General features: G+C 48.2%; 1 protein-coding gene across 2 annotated transcripts in view; it reads right to left on the bottom strand.

The window, feature by feature from the left end:
* RABL6 (RAB, member RAS oncogene family like 6) overlaps positions 1-18,230 on the bottom strand; it is a gene marked incomplete at its 5' end in the record, with an annotated part of 61,834 nt that overhangs the window by 37,499 nt on the left and 6,105 nt on the right. For both annotated transcript variants that reach the window (XM_084272682.1, XM_084272683.1), the window contains 5 exons: positions 52-192; positions 1,008-1,099; positions 2,586-2,638; positions 8,952-8,999; positions 15,664-15,798. In XM_084272682.1, coding sequence (XP_084128808.1) covers positions 52-192; positions 1,008-1,099; positions 2,586-2,638; positions 8,952-8,999; positions 15,664-15,798 — 469 coding nt within the window. The remainder of the gene's footprint in view (positions 1-51; positions 193-1,007; positions 1,100-2,585; positions 2,639-8,951; positions 9,000-15,663; positions 15,799-18,230) is intronic.

Here is an 18,230-nt window from a genome sequence, read left to right as displayed (position 1 = left end):
GGAGTTATCTCTGGCTGCTGATGGGGAGCAGCTGAGATCTCCAGCCCTCACCTGTTGAGATTGTCGATGAGGTCCCGCACGTCGCCAGGCAGAATGACCCGGTGCTCCCCCATGTCTCGGTAGTTCCCCAGCACACACACTGGAACGTGGGTGGGCACTTTAGGAAGCTCCCTCAGAATATAGTTAAATGTCCTTCACCACAGGAAGAGATCAAGGGAGATGAGTGGGAAACATCATTTTGTGAGATTTTTCATGCACATATCACAGGCAAAAAGAGATTCTCCACCCCCCCAACATCCTCCCAAGTCTGTGGCTTCTCTGCCCCCTTCAGAGAAATATATTGACTGCAAATGTTTGTATCATCCTTTATCCAAAAGCAACATGACAAGTTCAACAATCCATCTCCCCAGCAACCTGACATCTCCTACAGCACATCTCCCTCAGTCCTACAAAGCCATGTGGTGTCAGCAGAAGGAAAAGATTCCCTCCCTTCAGCTGGTCACTGGCTCACTGACCATACCAAACCTGTACAACACACGCTGAAACACCAAGCAGGAACTCTTCCCACCTCCTCTTTCCACTCCCTCTCTCCCCCCCCTCAGCAGATATGCAAATTGAGCAGTTCATTACTCTTTACATTAACACAGCCTCTAAATAACCCTTCCTAATAGCAGACTCCCTGGGAATGTCCCACTAGCGTTGCCCTTTACCTCATGTTCTCAGGGGTCTGTAACACTCTGTATGTACTCTGCATCTGCAATAGCACTGATAATCAAGCCTCAGCCCCACAGAACACACGCCTGCAGGGAGGCTGCTGGTTTGAAGCAAGCCCAGGAGAAGAGAACATTAGAAGATAAAGCTCTCATTTTAAGGGATACAGGCTTGCTTCAACTCATTAGGCTGGCTATCAGCTCCAGAGTCCATCTGGGAATCCAGAGGTCTAGAAGTCACTCATTCTCAGTAAACAACCCAGATTCACGTGGTGCATGCTGCTGAAGATGCCTTACCACTGTTTGGTGATGTCAAACATCATCACAACACCGTTGCAATTTTTATAGACATCCAGGAACTCTGCATCCAGAGCCATTTCTGACTCTGCCTGGGGAAAGAAAGGCAAAAGAAACAGTAAATAACTTGATTCAACTTCAGGCTTGGACAGAACACAACTGATACAGTGCTGATCAGGCAAACTTTCTAAAATGATAGTCACTGTAAGAAGTATCACTGGATTTTGCATCATCATCATTTAAGGAAGATATGTGGTGGTTCACAGCTTCAACTGCCACAGGAGCAGGTTGTGAAGCACCTGACAGTATCTGGGAGCAGATGCTAAAGCCCACCCCTTCCCTCTTTCCCCTCTGCCCCCAAATCCTGCGTTGACAAGATACTCCCTATAAGCCACAGGCTGGAGGACAGTGGACACAGCTCCCGTTCCAGCTCTCTGCCAACCCAAACATCAACTGCACTTCTAATGCTTCTGGTGTAGAAACCCTGGGTGCAGCATCTAACAAGAGTCTCCCATGTAGGGCTGAGAGCATTGGTACCTGATTTACTCTGCATCATCTGGACTCTGCAGGCTGCAAAATACACTACAGGGCATAACTCAACCTCCAAGGCTCCTGCTGCAATTTGGTGCCTATGGAACAACTGCCAGGACTGAAAACACACCCGTTTGTGAAGGAAGAAGCAGCTGTGATACCTGCTCTCATTGAGGGGGACATTCCTAGAGAGAAGTCTGCCCATTGGACTGCAGAGGTTGAGTGGGACCAGCACCCCAGTAAGAGAGGTGCACTGCCCAAGCAGTCCCCAGCGCCGAGTGCTCAGCTCCACACACCGGTGGCACTGCCTTCCACACCCATCTCAGCAGAGCAAGTACCAGCACACTGCCTGGGCACTGAGCCCCAAAGGGACAATGAAGCCCTTTAGGAGCTGCAGCACAGATTGTGGGATGAAGGGTCTTTAAAATGAACCTTTCCCAAGGATTAAATGGTACATCTTTTGCAAGAGGTGCCGTGGAAGCCCCCCGGCAGTCCAAATGAGGGTTGAGGAACGTGGTAGTCTGGTCTCCCATGCATCTTCTATACCAGAAGATCCAAAGGAGACATGTTCATGCAAGTGCCCTGGGGAAGCCACTATTTGCTTTCACACACTAGGTAGCACTTGTGATGCACCTTCTTCCTCTCTCTTTCAAAGGGTATTAAAAGGTACCAGTCAGCCCAGTGTTAAGGAGCAGCCAGAGAGCATGACATCGATGGCACTGAGTCAGTTCTTTAGGTCTGATAAGAAGCCCAAAACGACTTCTGGCCACTGACAATGTGCAGAGAGGGACAAAGCTACTGAGTAAACACCTGGGGTACAGTCAGTCCCAAAACCCACAATGGAAACAGCAGGGAAGTTGTTGGGAGGGCACAAGGATAAAATGCATGGGCGAAAGAGTGAAGAGCATCAGGGATCACACTGTCCCTCATTCACCTGCCAGGCTGGCCTTAAAGCAGAAACAAATATAGAACTTACTTTCCATGGACCAAATGTGGACTTAGAGGTCTCCTGCTAAGAGGCAGACATCTGCATTCAAGGTCACTCACCTCTTGAGGGTCATTTTCCAGTTTCAAACCATCTCCTCGCTTTTTGCATTTTCCTTGAAAAGAATTGTGGAGAAGAAAAAAGAACAAAAAACCAAAGAGAAATGCATTACACTGGGCAGAGAACCCCAGGGTGGGTCTGGGCAGGAGCACAGCATTCTGACCATGACCTCAAAGCAGATCCAACTTCTACTGCAAGCATGGGGAATGAGGAGGGGTGGGACAGGCATGCCTTGCTGACGAACACCAGCTATGCTGTTCAAGAATACCAGCTAGTCTGTCTCAAAGATGAACAGGAGGAAACTCTGGGGTAGCTTAAACCATGCTTGTCACAGCACAGTCACAATGACTGAGTAACACAGGGACTGGTGCACTCTGTGACCACAAAGGGAACCACTTTGTTGCCCTTTTTGTTGCATTGGTGTTGAAGGAGCAGAAGATTGTGGGGCTGAACAGCACCACAACGTTTGCAGCCTTCCTGGGAGATGCTGTGAGGCTGCTGTGTTCTGTCACCGACCCACAGTAAGGGGTCTTGCAAATAAAGGGGACCTCAGAGCCCACTGGGTGTGCTGGGCAAAAACAGGGGTGGCAGGAGCATAAGAGAATTGAGCAGCCAGAAGACAGGCACAAGTTACAGAAGTGGAAATCCAAGCAAAACCAAACTGTGGCAAGAGGGCTGTGGAGGAGTAGAGACAGCCATGTGCATGAGAGGTGAGAGCCAGGGTCAGGGCTGGTCATCACCAGCAAAGGTGTGAAAGCAAGTCCTCCAGAGGCACCACCCAAAGCCCCACACTCCAGAGACACCACCCAGAAATAGGCTAGAGGACAGGCTCACAGGGCTGTGCAAGAGGCAACAGACAACACTTGGGGAGGACATCAGAAAACCACTACAGAGACCTGCCCTTCAGTCTCATAGTCACAGTCCAACTGCAGGAACCTACAGGTTTCTCTCCTCTGCTTCCTCTAAGGCACACACTAAACTAGAGCCCTTATACCTGAAGGCCAGACCCCCTGAGACTTCTCCCTTCTCTTACAGCTTCAATAAGCACTGGATAAATTCACAAACAAACATTTTAAAGTACCACTGGCATTTGACTCAGCATCCCCAGCAAAGGAGTTGGTGTTTTTTAAACCTCAGGCTCCTTGAAAATGTTGCCTCCCATCAGTTTCACCGTAATCCTGTTTCCAAATCTCTCCACTGTAACCCCAGCAGGCAGAGAAGATGACCCCAGGGATCTCTGCTGGGGATTAGCAGAGTGGCAATTAGCTAATATGATTTTCTAGCACAGACACTCAGCACTAAGGATTCACAGGAGTCTCAAGATGTAAGAGTGAGCAGCTTAATGTGGATATACCACGAAAAAATCTGCCCTCACTCCTCAAGTAGTGGTTAAACTCTGCATACAAGTTTCCATAGTCCCATCAAATGATGTGCACAGTGAATAACCCTGCCAGATCTGGAGTTCTGTTTTACAGACACTGAGTATCTTCCAGATGTTCCTGACAACAGCCAGGACCTGTACTTCTGAATTAACTCTGGTCTTTATATTCCTAGTCTAAATAATGACAACTTAACAACATCATAATGGCAGAGACTTGGAAATCCTTCCTGTAATTTCTAGAAACTCCCTGCATCCCTGACAACAGAACATGTTGGCAGCTCAGATGCACCAGCAAAAACCCCTCCCACTGACTCTTCAAGACTCTGCAACATCAGGGACCAAAATAGGTTCCACCAACTACTCAACTCCAGGGATTAACATGGAAAACTCATCGTTCTGCCAGGTTGCTGCATGTGAAACAATGTGTTCCATTATTTTTGCAGCAGGTCAAGGATGAATAGGTACAAACCATGGAGTTATTCAGGCAAGGTTTATTGCTGCAGGACACAGCAGGAGGTTCCAGTGCCTCCACCCTGACAGTGTGGCTGGTGGGTGCTTCTGTGCAGCCCTGGAAAACGTCTGCCACCTCATCTCATCTTAATGTCACCATCTGAAAGTAGCAGAAATACTATTCCTGATGCTTCCTCCTTCATGCAGTGTGTTTCCCTGCGGCATCCAAGTATGGGCTCTGATTTTTCCCAGTGCAACTGAAGGTGTGGGATGTCTAGGACATGCCTTTTCCCACTTCAATTACATTAATTTCAAGTCAGTGGCATTCGTGTGGCTTCTCTGAATGTCAAAACATCCCCATTTCTGCAGTTACAGCTAAATTATGCTTGTCATGACCTGAATTTCTAGGTATTGAAACAGAAGCCCAAGCAACCACAAATGGTCTTCATAGGTCCTCTTGTCCTGAGCAATCGAGGTCTGTTTTTAACCTGGACACACTTACAACCAGCACTCTGAGACTTGTGCAAGACTCCCACACCTCTCACTGCCTCTGGCTTTGTGTTTGTATCAAGAGGAATGAATAATACCCTTCCATGATGCTCATCACTGCTCTAAAGGAGGTCAGCTCTAAAGGAGTATCAGAGCTCCAAGGCGCATGTGTGTACATATTCATGCACAGCATCTATTTTTGGAACCAAAACTGCAGGGTGAGACAGATCAAGACAGGATGTATGGAGCAAAAAGATGCAGTTCAGCCAGCAAATCCAAAAGCACAGTGAAGATTGTGTTGTCATACAAATGAGATCTGTGTTTCAGGTTGTGCTGATGTGCAGTCTAGGAGCCTCAGCTGGAAAGCAAGGGTCTTCCTGTACAATTGCTCAGTTTCTCTACCTAGAACCATGACTGCTCCTTATTTACAGGCATAATAGCAACACTGAAACCAAGTAACCTTGCAGCAGTGCCCTGAAGTCTTCCTGGATGCTAGAAGACTGGGTTTGTGGCCAGCACCTGAGAGCCTCTGCACCTCTATGTGCCATCAGTTTTGTTGGAGAGTAAGAAGGATTCAGAACAGCTTCCCAGCAAGTGCTGTCCACAGTGCCAGGGAGAAGCTTCTGTTCATGATTCAAAAATAAATGCCTCAAATATTTGCATCCCCAGTGTTATCTAACTTGTGACATCTGGAAATAACACAACTACTAATCCTGCCCTTTCCTTCTCCTTGCAGCACGGCTCCAGGAAGGAGAAGGCTGAAGGGGCAGGGAGAGGAAAGGAATCCCCAAGATGAGGGAAGGACTTTACACTAGTTTTGGGGCAAGGGAAAGAAAATGTGATTTGATCCCTTGAGTCAGCATATGGGAAGAGGTGCAGGAGCCAGACTAGCAGAGGGACATCAGAACTGCTCTTGAATCACCTGCACTCAGGCAGGTCCTTTGCATCCCGGATCTGTAACAGCTTCATGACCTGCAGCAGTTACACAACTTTGCTGCAAAGCCAGAAAGAGTCAGGACTGTGACTTTTGCTGAGAGATCTCTTTCCCATATTTTATCAGTTCCAAGGGCAGCAAAGGAGATGGTATTTACCACACACCCTGCACAGAATTCAGTACAATTCATAGCTGGGGGCAAGCTCTGCTAGTTAAGATGTTAATAAATGGCATCATTACACAAAGGAGCCCTGCTCCCTGAGCAGGCTGTGGGGAAGGCAGTTCTCCAGTGAGACTGCACATTAAAACAACAAACAAATTCCAAGGCTTGTGGTTGCCATTTCCCCCTGCTTCAGTGCGCTCACCAACCTCACAGGCTTTAAGCCTCCACACAAAATCTCCCCATGCTTCCAAGTGAACTTATCCCTAAAGAACTGACCCCATGGCACGGGCCAGCAGAGCTGCTTCCTGTGTTCCTAAAACAGTCTGGAGGGAAAAAAATCCAAGTGCATTGCTGATGAGCAACAGGGAGGCATACTGCTGGTGAGCACCAGGAGAAACACCACGTACTAAACCCATGTTTAACTCCTGGGAAGTGACAAGAAACTGTTCAGGGTGCCACTCCTGAGGTTTTCCCAAACCCTCCGGTGCCCGTTCGCACCGAGCCCTGGCAGCCCTGCAGAGCCAAGAGACTGGAGCTGCTTTACAAGGCTAAAGTTGAAAACTGCAGTTTATGGATACATATTTTAGACACAACAGTTTTTCAATGTATTTTCAAACACCTTAATTTCAGTAGAGGTCCAAGGAATAATTCTTCCCACATGGCAAAACCATTTAGCCTGGAAAACAACGTATGTTGAAATGGACATTCAGGACATACATTTTTTTGGGCAGTTTCAAATCCGGCCTGATAAATGCAGCATTCTGCACAGCTCTAAGCTTGCATGTTAGCCAGGATCTGGTAGGCAAGGAAATAAAAGGAGGATCAGGTCTTGTGCACACTAGGCTGCAGCAGCACTGGGTACTTCACTGCTAAAAGGCTACAGTCTATACGAGTGTCGCTCTCACCAAAAGCATCACGCAGGAGGATTTTTTGCCCTGAGTGTACAGAAAGAAGAACAAACAAGTCATGAAGCAACATCAGGATGAAAGTTAGATATGAGCAAGCTCTTAAGAGGTCATTGGCACATTTTCCTAAAACTGAACTTATCAAGGATCTGCAAGGCTGTGGCAAGAGGAAAGGATTTGATTTGGTTACACTGTCATGATCTGGATTTTTACACTCCATTAAGTACATTTGATCACATAAAACTACCTATCTGTGGCCCACAAGCAGGGATCTTAACATAATGTGTTTTACTTCAGAAGAATATAAAGTGCAGAGAGTCCCTTAAGACTTCTAACACATGCTCTGCTGTCACTGCTATCAGAAGAGCTGTTATCAACATCTGCACGTATCAAATCTCATCCATTCTGCCAAAAAAATGACAAGTCTCTAGTTGAGAAGATGACTCTGCTAAGAGAAGCTATTCACAGAAATAAATGCTGGAAGCACATGATTCCCAAATTAACTGGCTATCTATTCATACCAAAGTTGCAAGGCAGGGAGAAAACAGATGTTCTGCTCAGTCTCCAGCCCTGCACGTGTTCTGCCAGGATCTGAGAGCCAAACTGTAATCACTGACTTCAGCACTAACTGTGACCTAAGGGAGGTTTTGCCTACACTGTGAAAACTGGGGTTTTAAAGAATCAAAACATAAAGCACCCAGGATCTTCATGTAAAGTTACTGACTCAAGTTTAACCTAAAAGCTCCATTACAAGAACTAAAGCTGGTATCTTTAATTACCTTTATTTTTTATTTTTACAATCTTAAATACAATTTATCTACATGACAATCACACTTGCCCCTTTCCAGCTCCCTGTTGTATCCCAGTGCCAGAGCCCTGGGACAGGCTGCCCAGGGGGTGTGGAGTCTCCATCTCTGGAGAGATTCCAGCCCCGTCTGGATGCTGCCCTGTGCAATATGAGCTGGGGAGCTGCTTTGGCAGGGGGGTTGGACCCCAGGAGCTCTCCAGGTCCCTTCCAACCCCTGGGATTCTGGGATTCTGGGATTTTGTTGGTGTAAAGGCATGCCTGAGCTGCGTGGGCAGCACAGCAGGGGCAGTGCAGGGATGCAGCCAGCACAGGCCGCACCAAAGGCAGCAGCACCAGCACCATCAAGGGGAAAGTTTCAATGCCTGTGGTAACAGACACACACAGACAAGGAGCACGACCCATGGAGCCAGAGATGGCTGCTCTGCAGAGCTTCTCTCCTGGTGGGATTTGCACGTTAAGCCAGGGGCCTTGCTAGGACAAACCATGTCTTCAAAGCCAAACAGTGCCTGTGCTACAGAACCAGCTGCCAAGATTTACATCTGACCCTGACCCCTTCCAGCACCAGGTTCCACTGCATTCAGGTTGTGTCTTCAGACAGTTTGGGGAGTTGTTTTTATGTTTTGTAAAAGAGAACTTTATACTTTGACAAAAATTGAAAACCAATGGAGTATGTATTTACACATCATCATATTTTCCTTGGCTGAGCATTTAAAAAAGATTTTGGATTAAATATTCTGTCCTAAGTGAACTTCCACAATTGGCTTCTCTTTTATCCTTCCCTCCTGCAGACATTATTCACTGCAGATAACATTTTATCGATTTAACAATAACATTCCTTTACAAAAACAGCTCAGCAAGAACTTTTATAAACAGAACAAAGGACTCAGGAGCTGTCTAAACACATAGAAAACTATAAAGGGGAGAAGATGAGGTTTATTATAAAGTTCAGAGAGTCTGAATACAATAAACATCAAGTTATTTCATCAGTTGTGGAGCACATGAAACAACTGCCTCTGAATACTGGGTTTGATCTGAAGTTCAGATCCCACATAACGGGCTCTATCTCCCCTCTTTCCATATTTCTTTTCAGGAAGTAACATTCATGCACTTGCAAAAAATACCTGCAGATGTTTTTCTAAAATAGAAGTAAGCAGGTGTTTCTGAATCCCAGGCAGATTTTTAATTAAACTTGAGAAAGAACAATGAATCTCCATGAGAAAGGAAGTTATAAATCTTACCTTTGTCGACTACATCCCAGACTTCAACTTTGACAATATCGTCAGTGGCTAAAAGCACAAGGAGAACACAAAGGGTTATAAGAGTAGGTTGGTAAGATGATGCTCACCACAGACAGCCCAACCCAAAGCCAACACTGTCAGAGCAGCAGGTGAATGGCAAAATAAAAGTAATTCTTGAGAGGGCCAGAAGAAAACCCAAAGGTAAGAGGAAGGCAGCCTGCTGTTGAAGGTCCAAGCTGTACAGCAGAACTCTGCTACCTAAAGAACTGTATGTGAAGGTTCTTGGTCTTCACAGGTGACAGCTGGATTCCTGCATGTCTCATGTCAGATTTGAAGCATGTTATAAATATTCTGTGTGTTGTTTCCTTAACATACAGAGGTTCCCATGTTGATTCACAAAAGGTAGAAATGCAATCTGGAAATCCATTCTCACTGCAAATTTCCAGTCACGTCTTGTGAAAAGTAATGCTAGCAATTTTGCCTCTTAACGAGCTTCCAAATCAGTAAATGATAAGCAGCAACATACACATGAGCTGCTAAAAGTGGAAACAAGACAAGCAAGACTAACTACAGAGGCACCACTGTGGGCACTGACAGCGAGCAGCTCAGCTTTCGGATGGCACAAGGGGTGGACAGCTTTGTTAGCTGTTTCTATTGAAGCCAAGTAAGCTTCATCTTCATGAACTTGTTCCAAGAAACAGGTGCTTTTTGGAAGTGCAGCTCTGAACATAAAGCAATGGCACAGGAGGACAATGCCTCAGAGTAGAAAATCTTGTAGGATGGCATGAGAATTTAGCCAAGTGTCACTGTCAAGCCAGGAAACATTTCCTCTACAGAATTCACTGTTGGCTTTCCAATATTTTAAAACATTGAAGTTAAGACAGATTAGAGACAAAGCAAAACTTTGATTCTCTACTTGGGAAGAAAGATCTTGTTTTGTATTTATGTGTGAAGCACACTGAGACTCTGATTCTCCTTGTAGCAATTCCTGCTTATCTTCCCTTTGTCGGTGGGGCACAGGACAAGCAGGACACAAGCCCAGGCTCAGCCCAGCCAGCGCAGCACAGGCTCACATGGGACTGAAAACACAACAGCCTGCAGTCCTAAAACCTCTGCTCAAACCTTTACACCCCAGATAAATCTATCCCTGAGTATTTCTACAGACCATCAAGGCAGGTACAGCCAAAGTCCAGCCACTCCCCGTTACCCACTTGCCTGGCACCCAGCCGTACTGCCAGCTACTCACACACAGGCACTGCTGGAGTGCTGGGACATGGCAAGCAGGGGACATCTGCCCCCAAATCCAGACCTTGCAGCTGGGACTGGCAAGTGCTCCTGCTGTCCCTGAAGGACAAGGGGACAGCAGGACCAGCAAAGTCAATCCTGGCACATTTGAAGAGGCAAGACCGTTGATGTGATGGAGAGCAGCCCTGAGGAAAAGGACTTGGGGTGCTGATGGATGCAAAGCTGGACAGGAGCCACCAATGGGCACTCCCAGCACAGAAGGCCAGTGGCATCCTGGGCTGTTCTGGAAGAATTGTGACCAGCAGATGAGGGGGAGTGGATTTAATTGGAAGGGGACAGATGGAGATCAGTTAGTAGGAAAAAGTTCTTAACTATGGGGTGGTGAGGCACTGGAACAGGCTGCCCAGGGAAGTGGTAGGTGTCCCCTCTCTGGAGATGTTCATGGACAGGTTTGATGGGGCCTTGAGCAGCCTGGGCTGGTGAGAGGTGTCCCTGCCCCTGGCAGAGGGGTTGGAATTTGATTATCTTCAAGGTCCTTTCCAGCCTTAACACTTCTATGAGAGAAGGGATTCTCCCCCTGTGCTCTCTGCTCTAGTGAGACCCCCCTGCAGTGCTGCATCCAGCTCTGGGGCCCTCAGCACCAGGACATGGACCTCTTGGAGCGGGTCCAGAGGAGGCCACGAGGATGATCCAAGGGCTGCAGCACCTCTGCTACAAAGACAGGCTGGGAGAGCTGGGCTGCTTCAGCCTGGAGAGGAGAAGGCTGTGGGGAGACCTCTGAGCCCCTTCCAGCCCCTGAAGGGACCCACAGGAAAGCTGGGCAGGGCTGTTGGTGAGGGCAGGGAGCGATGGGACGAGGGGTGATGGGTTAAACTAGAGCAGGGCAGGTTCAGGTGAGACATTGGGAAGAAGTTCTTCCCTCTGAGGGTGGTGAGACACTGGCCCAGGTTGCCCAGAGAGGTGTTGGAGGCCCCATCCCTGGAGACATTCCAGGTGAGGGTGGATGAAGCTCTGAGCACCCTGCTCTAGTGAAAGGTGTCCCTGCTCACTGTAGGGTGGAACCTCTGAAGGTGCCTCCCAACCTCATGGAGTCTGTGGTTCTGTAATTCAAGACTTTCCCCAAAAGTACAGGAGATGTTTTCCTTTCTCAGACAACAAACTTTGCAGGGGCACAGTAAGACTCCAGAGGCTGCCTGTTCTTTCCAGCAGTGCCATGCAGTACACAAGCATTTACCAGGGGCTTCTGTGGAAAATCTGGCACCCCATTTCAGAGAAATGAGGCTTTGGGATGCTGTGCAGTGCTCTCCCAGGAGGTGACCTAGCACTGGGACTTTGCTCCTGAGAACTCCACCTCCTTACCCTAACACCAAATGCACCCTCAGGTAAGATTTGTTCTCCTGTTGGGCAAACCTCACAGTACTGAGATCCTGCAGAGCAGCAGCACTCCCAGATAGCTGAGGAATTAAACTGTTCGACCCAGACAGACCTGCTCTATGTCCTGTTATCTGAGGGGAAACCCAGAATTTCACCCAAACAGACTGCACAAAATCCAAGAAAACCATTTTTCCACGTGTTTTTTTCCTGCTGGCACCAGCACTCCTGCCAGCTCACAGCCACTAAGTTCTTCCTATTCATCACCAGCTTCATTCCTGATTATCCTGAGCACACAAGAGGATAATTACTTTAGTGTGGCTGTGTTGGCTTTGGTATGACTCACACACAGCAGCATTTCACCTGAGCAGCTTTGGAAGGCATGCTGCAGCAAAAAAAAGAGTGCCAATTCATCCTTTTAACTCTCTAACTTGGATTAGCATAAACCAGGGATCAAATGGCTCAAAAGATCTCTGCTCAGCTGCTGTTTGGCTAAGTGCTGTGTAGGCAGCAGCACACTACCACACTGCTTCCCCAAGCACAACATGGAGAGGGAGGGGAAAGACTCCAACTGCAAGGAAGCTCATTCAGAAATACCAGTCACTGCTCCAGGGGTGTGTTCATCAGCAGGAGTTCTCAGGCCCTCAGAGGATTTACTCTCCTGCCATTGCATGATTCCCTTCAGATGCTTTGGATCCCAAGCCCTGCAGAGGAGAGAGCTCTGCTGCTCCTCAAGCCCATCTTTACAGAGTTCAGAGTTTCTGAGCAGAAGTACTGGCCAGGCTTTATTCCAGGCTCCCTCTCTGAGACTGCCAGACAGAGAATCAAATTGGTGACCAACATGAAGCTCAAAAAATCATTCAGTGGGGTGAGGACTGGCACACAAAACCTACAGATACCCATTACACAGCTGGCACAGCAAAGTCACTTTGCTCATTCTGAATAGGAAGAAAGAACTCCAATTCCTCTACTTTTATTAATTCCTACAGTATAAAATTTCTGAAGATATGACAAGGTGGCATGTTCCACATCTAAAGTGTAACTCTTCCAGCACCAGGCAATGTAGGAATCCTTCAGTATTTGACAATGAACTAATTAACAACTGTAAATATTTGCTGCCAACTACCTCCTCATGTTTATTCAGGGTAGCTTGAGAGCATGATCAAGGAAAAACAAGCTTTATTTTTCCTCTACAGATGAGCTCAGCCAACAGGGTGTTAATTAGATCTGAGCCAATTTCCCTGGTGTCCCTCCATCACCCATCCTGGATGGCAGGTTAGCACAGCATGGAACATACCTTCCAATGGTTTTAAAAGGAGGGGTAGTTTTTCAAACAAGTCTCAAGAAGGTGAACAGAGAATTTCTGATACTGCTAGAAATTATTACTAAGGGGATTTTACAGTGGTTTACAATGTAAGAGCAACAGAAATTGCATGTAGAGCCTTTCAGATACCCAGCACCAGTTCACCTTGAGGAAAAGCCACCACCATACATACAGGTTGCTGTCAACTCCACCCAGCAAGGGCTACAGTTACCTACTACTTGAATGTCAGACTAAGCCCCAGAGATACCCAATACACCCACAGTTACCAACACACAGCAAAAGGCAGCTCCATGCCCAGCTGATTTGTGCCCCAGCATTGAATCCACCCACAAAAAGCTGTGCCTAAGCCTCAGCTCAGTAGAAGAAAATCTGCAAACCCACAAGACAACTAGAGCTTTCTCCAAACACCTTTTTGCCTGTACATAAAACCCTGCAGACATGCATTCTGTGTGTCTGTTCATGTAGGCAAACCCAGCCAAACATGAATAAGCCTCTTAGAAATTTACTGCCAGACTCTGTGTCTGTATTTACACACAGCACATAGATTTTACGTGCTGATTAGAGAGGGAACAACTCTGCAGCTCTATCCACACTACTGCAGATAACCACTTAACATTAAGCTCACCACTCAGACTTGGGTATCTGAGAACAAGGTGTTTCATTCCTTACCCTGATCTAAGTCTATTTAGGCTGAAGCATTCAACTTTGATTTTGGAGACTGTTTCCACCATGCAAACAACATGTGTGCTCATGTTCACACCTCAGTAAGTGATGTGCTGACATTCTGAGTCAGAGGAAGAGTGTGGAGGAAGGATGTCACAGCTAAAACACAACATGCCAGAGGGTTTGCTGCAGGTGGGCAATCCCACTGCATGAACACTGCAGATCAGTCAACACCTCGGAGCAGTTGACACTCTGCTCTGCTCTGGGGAGACCCCCCTGCAGTGCTGTGTCCAGCTTGGGGGTCCCCAGGACAAGAAGGGCACAGAGCTGTTGGAGTGAGTCCAGAGGAGGCCATGGAGATGATCTGAGGGCTGGAGCCCCTCTGCTCTGAAGCCAGGCTGGGAGAACTGGGGTTCAGCCTGGAGAAGAGAAGGCTGCTTCTGGGGAGAGCTCCGAGCCCCTTCCCGTCCCTCCAGGGGCTCCAGGAGAGCTGGAGAGGGGCTGGTGCCCAGGGCAGGGAGGGCCAGGCCCAGGGGAACGGCCTTCAGCTGCAGGAGGGGGATGGAGAGGGGCTGGGAGGCAGAAATCCTTCCTGGGGAGGGGGGAAGCCCTGGCACAGGGTGCCCAGAGGAGCTGGGGCTGCCCTGGGATCCCTGGCAGGGTTCAAGGCTGGGTTGTATGGGGTTTGGGGCACCCTGGGGCTGGGGGGGGTGTCTTCCTGCCCATGGCAAGGGGGGCACTGGGGGGTTCTGATGCCTTTTCCTACACAAACCAGTCTGGGATTCCATGATCATGGCCACATGGAGAATTTCCATAAATAATACAAAAACCTGTGACATAAAGCTGAGCTCAGCATCAGATCCTGAATGAGAGAAACCCTCTAGCTGCACTGAGCAAGGATGACCTGAGTCTCTCCCACATCCAAGGGAAATCCCAACCATTCATCCTTCTAATTTTTTCAACCATGATCCAGAGGGAGCTGGCTCACATGGAAGCCTGTCTTCAAAAGGGCATGGGAGTCTGCAGGACTCTGGCTGCCAGCTCCCCATGAACCAAGTGGTGCTCACTCTCCTTGTGCTGAAGCTTACAGAGCAACTGAGAGCAACACTGCCCCAGGTCAGGCTGCTGGCAAACACACCCTGTGGCTCTGTCATCACAGCATCATCCAGCAATCCAAGGCTGGTTGGTGAATGAGATGAAGTGCCCAATCTGGTGTCTACCCAAACTGCATGGGGTTCTTCCCCTGCTGTGAGGAGACAGAGAGTACCTGATTCAACAGGTCAGAGATGTGCAGATGGACAATGTCTGGTAAAGACAAACTACCTGCTCATTATTTTTTTCTTCTGAAATCAGTCTTACAGAGCAAATTCATGTTGAATCAGTAGCTCACCCCACAAGGCTGTAGCATTTTGTATTAGGAAGCTGAAAGCTGGACATATTGCACTGTTGAATCATAGCCTTATGCAATTTCAATGCCTGCAGTGTCTTCTTCAGGCAAGATCCAGGGCTTTCATAGCAATTTTATTCTGCTAGAGCAGATGGGGGATAAAAAAACCTAAAGAAAAAAATCACACTTCATCTCTCAGACTGAAAGAAGCACTTAAAAAAGCTGCTGATAAGACCCTTCAGTAAGTCAACTAGAGTTGTGAGTACTACAATTATTTTTAAAACATCACCTTCCCCAGCTACAGGATGTTTTTTATATTTTAATCAGTAAAATCTAGTTTGCACCATGCTATTCACTCCTATGCAACACAGTCACACCAAAGGCAGGGCTAGCTTCAGCAGCATATTTCCAGGATAAACTGGTTTCCATTAACAAGTCAAGATTATCCCAAATATTTCAAATCTTTGGGATCACCTTTTAAAGACTTTCCTTGAATTGTGGCTTCCAAAGACCTGTTGTTTGGCACTCCCAGTTTCTGAGGAAAGTTATGAAAAATGTGACTGAGAAACTGTGAGTAAGAAATTAAAATAACAAGTGTGATGAAAGCCCATTTTATACACCAAGCAGACACAGAAGAAAGAAGCCAACAAGGCTGCAGTGGAATTTCTACCCCCAAGGCACTGTCCCATGACCCTCACATCCTTCACCCCCTTTCACCTTACTTTTATAATTCCAGTGGATGCTGGTGACTTGGATCTCCTGAGTTGGAATATATTCCTCAATGAATTTCTTTCCCTGCAGTCGGTGCCAGAGTGTGGTCTTCCCAGTGTTCCTGTCCCCTCGGATGACAATTTTCACTGGGGAAAAGAGCAAGCAAGACAAATAAAGCTGATGAAAACCAAACTGAAGGATGCTGTGAAAAGCATGTTCATGCTCTGAAGTGTTATTCAGAGGTAATTACTTCTCCTGTACTACACAGGCACGATGGAGTTCATTAAAAAACATCAGCCTCAGTCATTAACATCAGTGTTCATTCAGCTCCTCACACTAGCTCAGCAGAACCAATGTCAAGATTGAATCTTCTGAACCTGCACGAGTTCAGCCAGCTAAGATAAGTCTCTGTGCCTTCCACCCTCCTGCCTTCTCTACTCAACCCTTACTCCCCTCCCTGCCATACCCTACTCCTTCACCAGGCTCCTTCCATTCCCTCCTCTGCCACTCCCATTTCTCCTTCCACCCCCCTCATTCCTTGAGAAAACCCCTCCCTGACCCCGTTGCCCCAAGCCACTGAAGGGCCAGCTCACAGTGAGCCCATGAGGCAGGGTCCTGTCTCCCCAGGGACCCCCAGCCCATGAGGTCTGACTGAACCCCAGTGCTGGTGCAGTGGTTCTCCTGGGATGGTGCTAGGGAGCCATGAGGCAGCTTCTGGAGAACATCACCACAGAGTTCAGTGGTTGGTGCTTCCTTGCCTTGGGGCAGAACAAGGCTGTGTATTGCCCTTCAGCTGCTCCAGCTCACAGCCCAGATGGGCTCAGGTCAATCCCTGAGCAGGAGTTGATGTTCACAGGGGGTCTGTCTTGAGCTGCCCCCAGTAAATTCACCAAACCACCTCTGCTGATGGCCACAGTTTTGATCCAATTAAGATCATACTCAGTCTGTCTTCAATGCACTGGAAACAAGGCAAACTGCTCCCCCTTTGGGGACACACAAATTACAGGGAAAAAACCCCAAGTCAATCTCTGTGGGTGCTCTGTGTGTTGGAGGGATGTTCTCCACTGTGGGAGCCAGCCCTTACTGGTTTTAGGTGTGGGTGTACTGCTGGCACCTGGCAAAGGGGTTCCCAGGAACAGTGGTCTTGGGGAAAGGCACAACAGCTCCACTTCCACCAGTCAGCATCTCCCCCAACTCCTGAGGCCACTCTGCTCATCTGTCACCAGAGGTCTGGGCTTGTGCAGGTGTGCCTGGACATGCAGCAAGGGAAGGCAGTCAGGGGAGAAGCTAATTCTGTTGTGGGTTTGCATGGCAAGGTTTTGGTGGTGATGGGGAGGCTGCAGGGATGGCTTCTCTGAGAGGCTGCTAGAAGCTTCCCCCAGGTCTGACAGAACCAACACCAGCTGGCACAAGGATGGACCTGCTGCTGACAGGCTGATTCCAAGCCAGACCCATGGGAGAAGGGGCAATAGGTGCTCCAGGCACTAGAGCAGAGATTCCCCTCCAGCCCATGGAGAACACCATGGTGAAGCAGGCCATCCCCCTGCAGCTCATGGAAGATGATGGGGAGCAGAGACCCCACCAGGGTGGAGAGAGACCCCACACTGGCATGGGTGGAGGCACCTGAAGGATGCTGTGACCTGGTGGGAAGCCTGCATTGGAGCAAGCTCCTGGCAGGACCTGTAGCCCATGAAGAGAGAGGCCCATGACAGAGCAAGTTTGCTGGGGGGGCTTGTACCTTGGGCAGGACCAGCTGGAACTGGAAGGGACCCACACTGGAGCAGCTGGTGAAGAGCTGCAGCCCGTGGGAAGGACTCACGTTGGAGATGTCCATGCAGGACTGTCTGCCATGGGAGGGACCCCACACTGGGGCAGGGGAGGAGTGTGAGGAGCCCTCCTGAGGAGGAAGGAGCAGCAGACAGTGTGTGAGACTGACCCCAGCCCCTATCTCCAGCCCCTGTGCCACTGGGGCAGGGCGGGGAGAAAACTGGGAGTGAAGTTAATCCTGGGAGGAAGGGAGGGGTGGGGGAGGTGGCTTAAGGTCTGGTGTTATTTCTCATCATCCTGCTCTGTTTTGACTGGGTAATAAATCAGATTAACTTTACTCCTTGTAGAGTCTGTTTTGCCCATGATGTTAATTGCTGAGTGATCTCTCCCTGTCCTTATCTCAACCCACAAGCTTTCCTTACACATTTTCTCCCCTGTCCAGCTGACAAGGGCAATGACAGCAGCTCTGGGGGAGTGTGACTGGTGTCCAGACAGGGGCAACCCCCCACAAATTCCGACCCTCCCAATGAATGAAGTGTCCAAAACATCATCAGCTCTACACAACCCAGCAGAGTATCTTCCACAGCAGTTCCTATAACCAACCTCCCAGAGCCTCCCCTAACACCACCTTGTTCTTTCCAAAAACTCTATGTGCTGTTTGCTACATTTTGTCACATTATGGGATTTTTTTTTAATCTTTTAAAATACCATCTTTGTTTCAAAGTGGCAACCACAAGGCTACTGGGAAACCTAAGGTGACTTGAACGGAATTTTTATGCTTGCATTTTGAAGAGGAGATATTATCCCCTAG

This window comes from Gallinula chloropus (assembly GCF_964237585.1).
Source record: "Gallinula chloropus genome assembly, chromosome: 18".
Classification (NCBI taxonomy): Eukaryota; Metazoa; Chordata; class Aves; order Gruiformes; family Rallidae; genus Gallinula; species Gallinula chloropus.
This window is presented reverse-complemented; position numbering and strand designations above follow the sequence as displayed.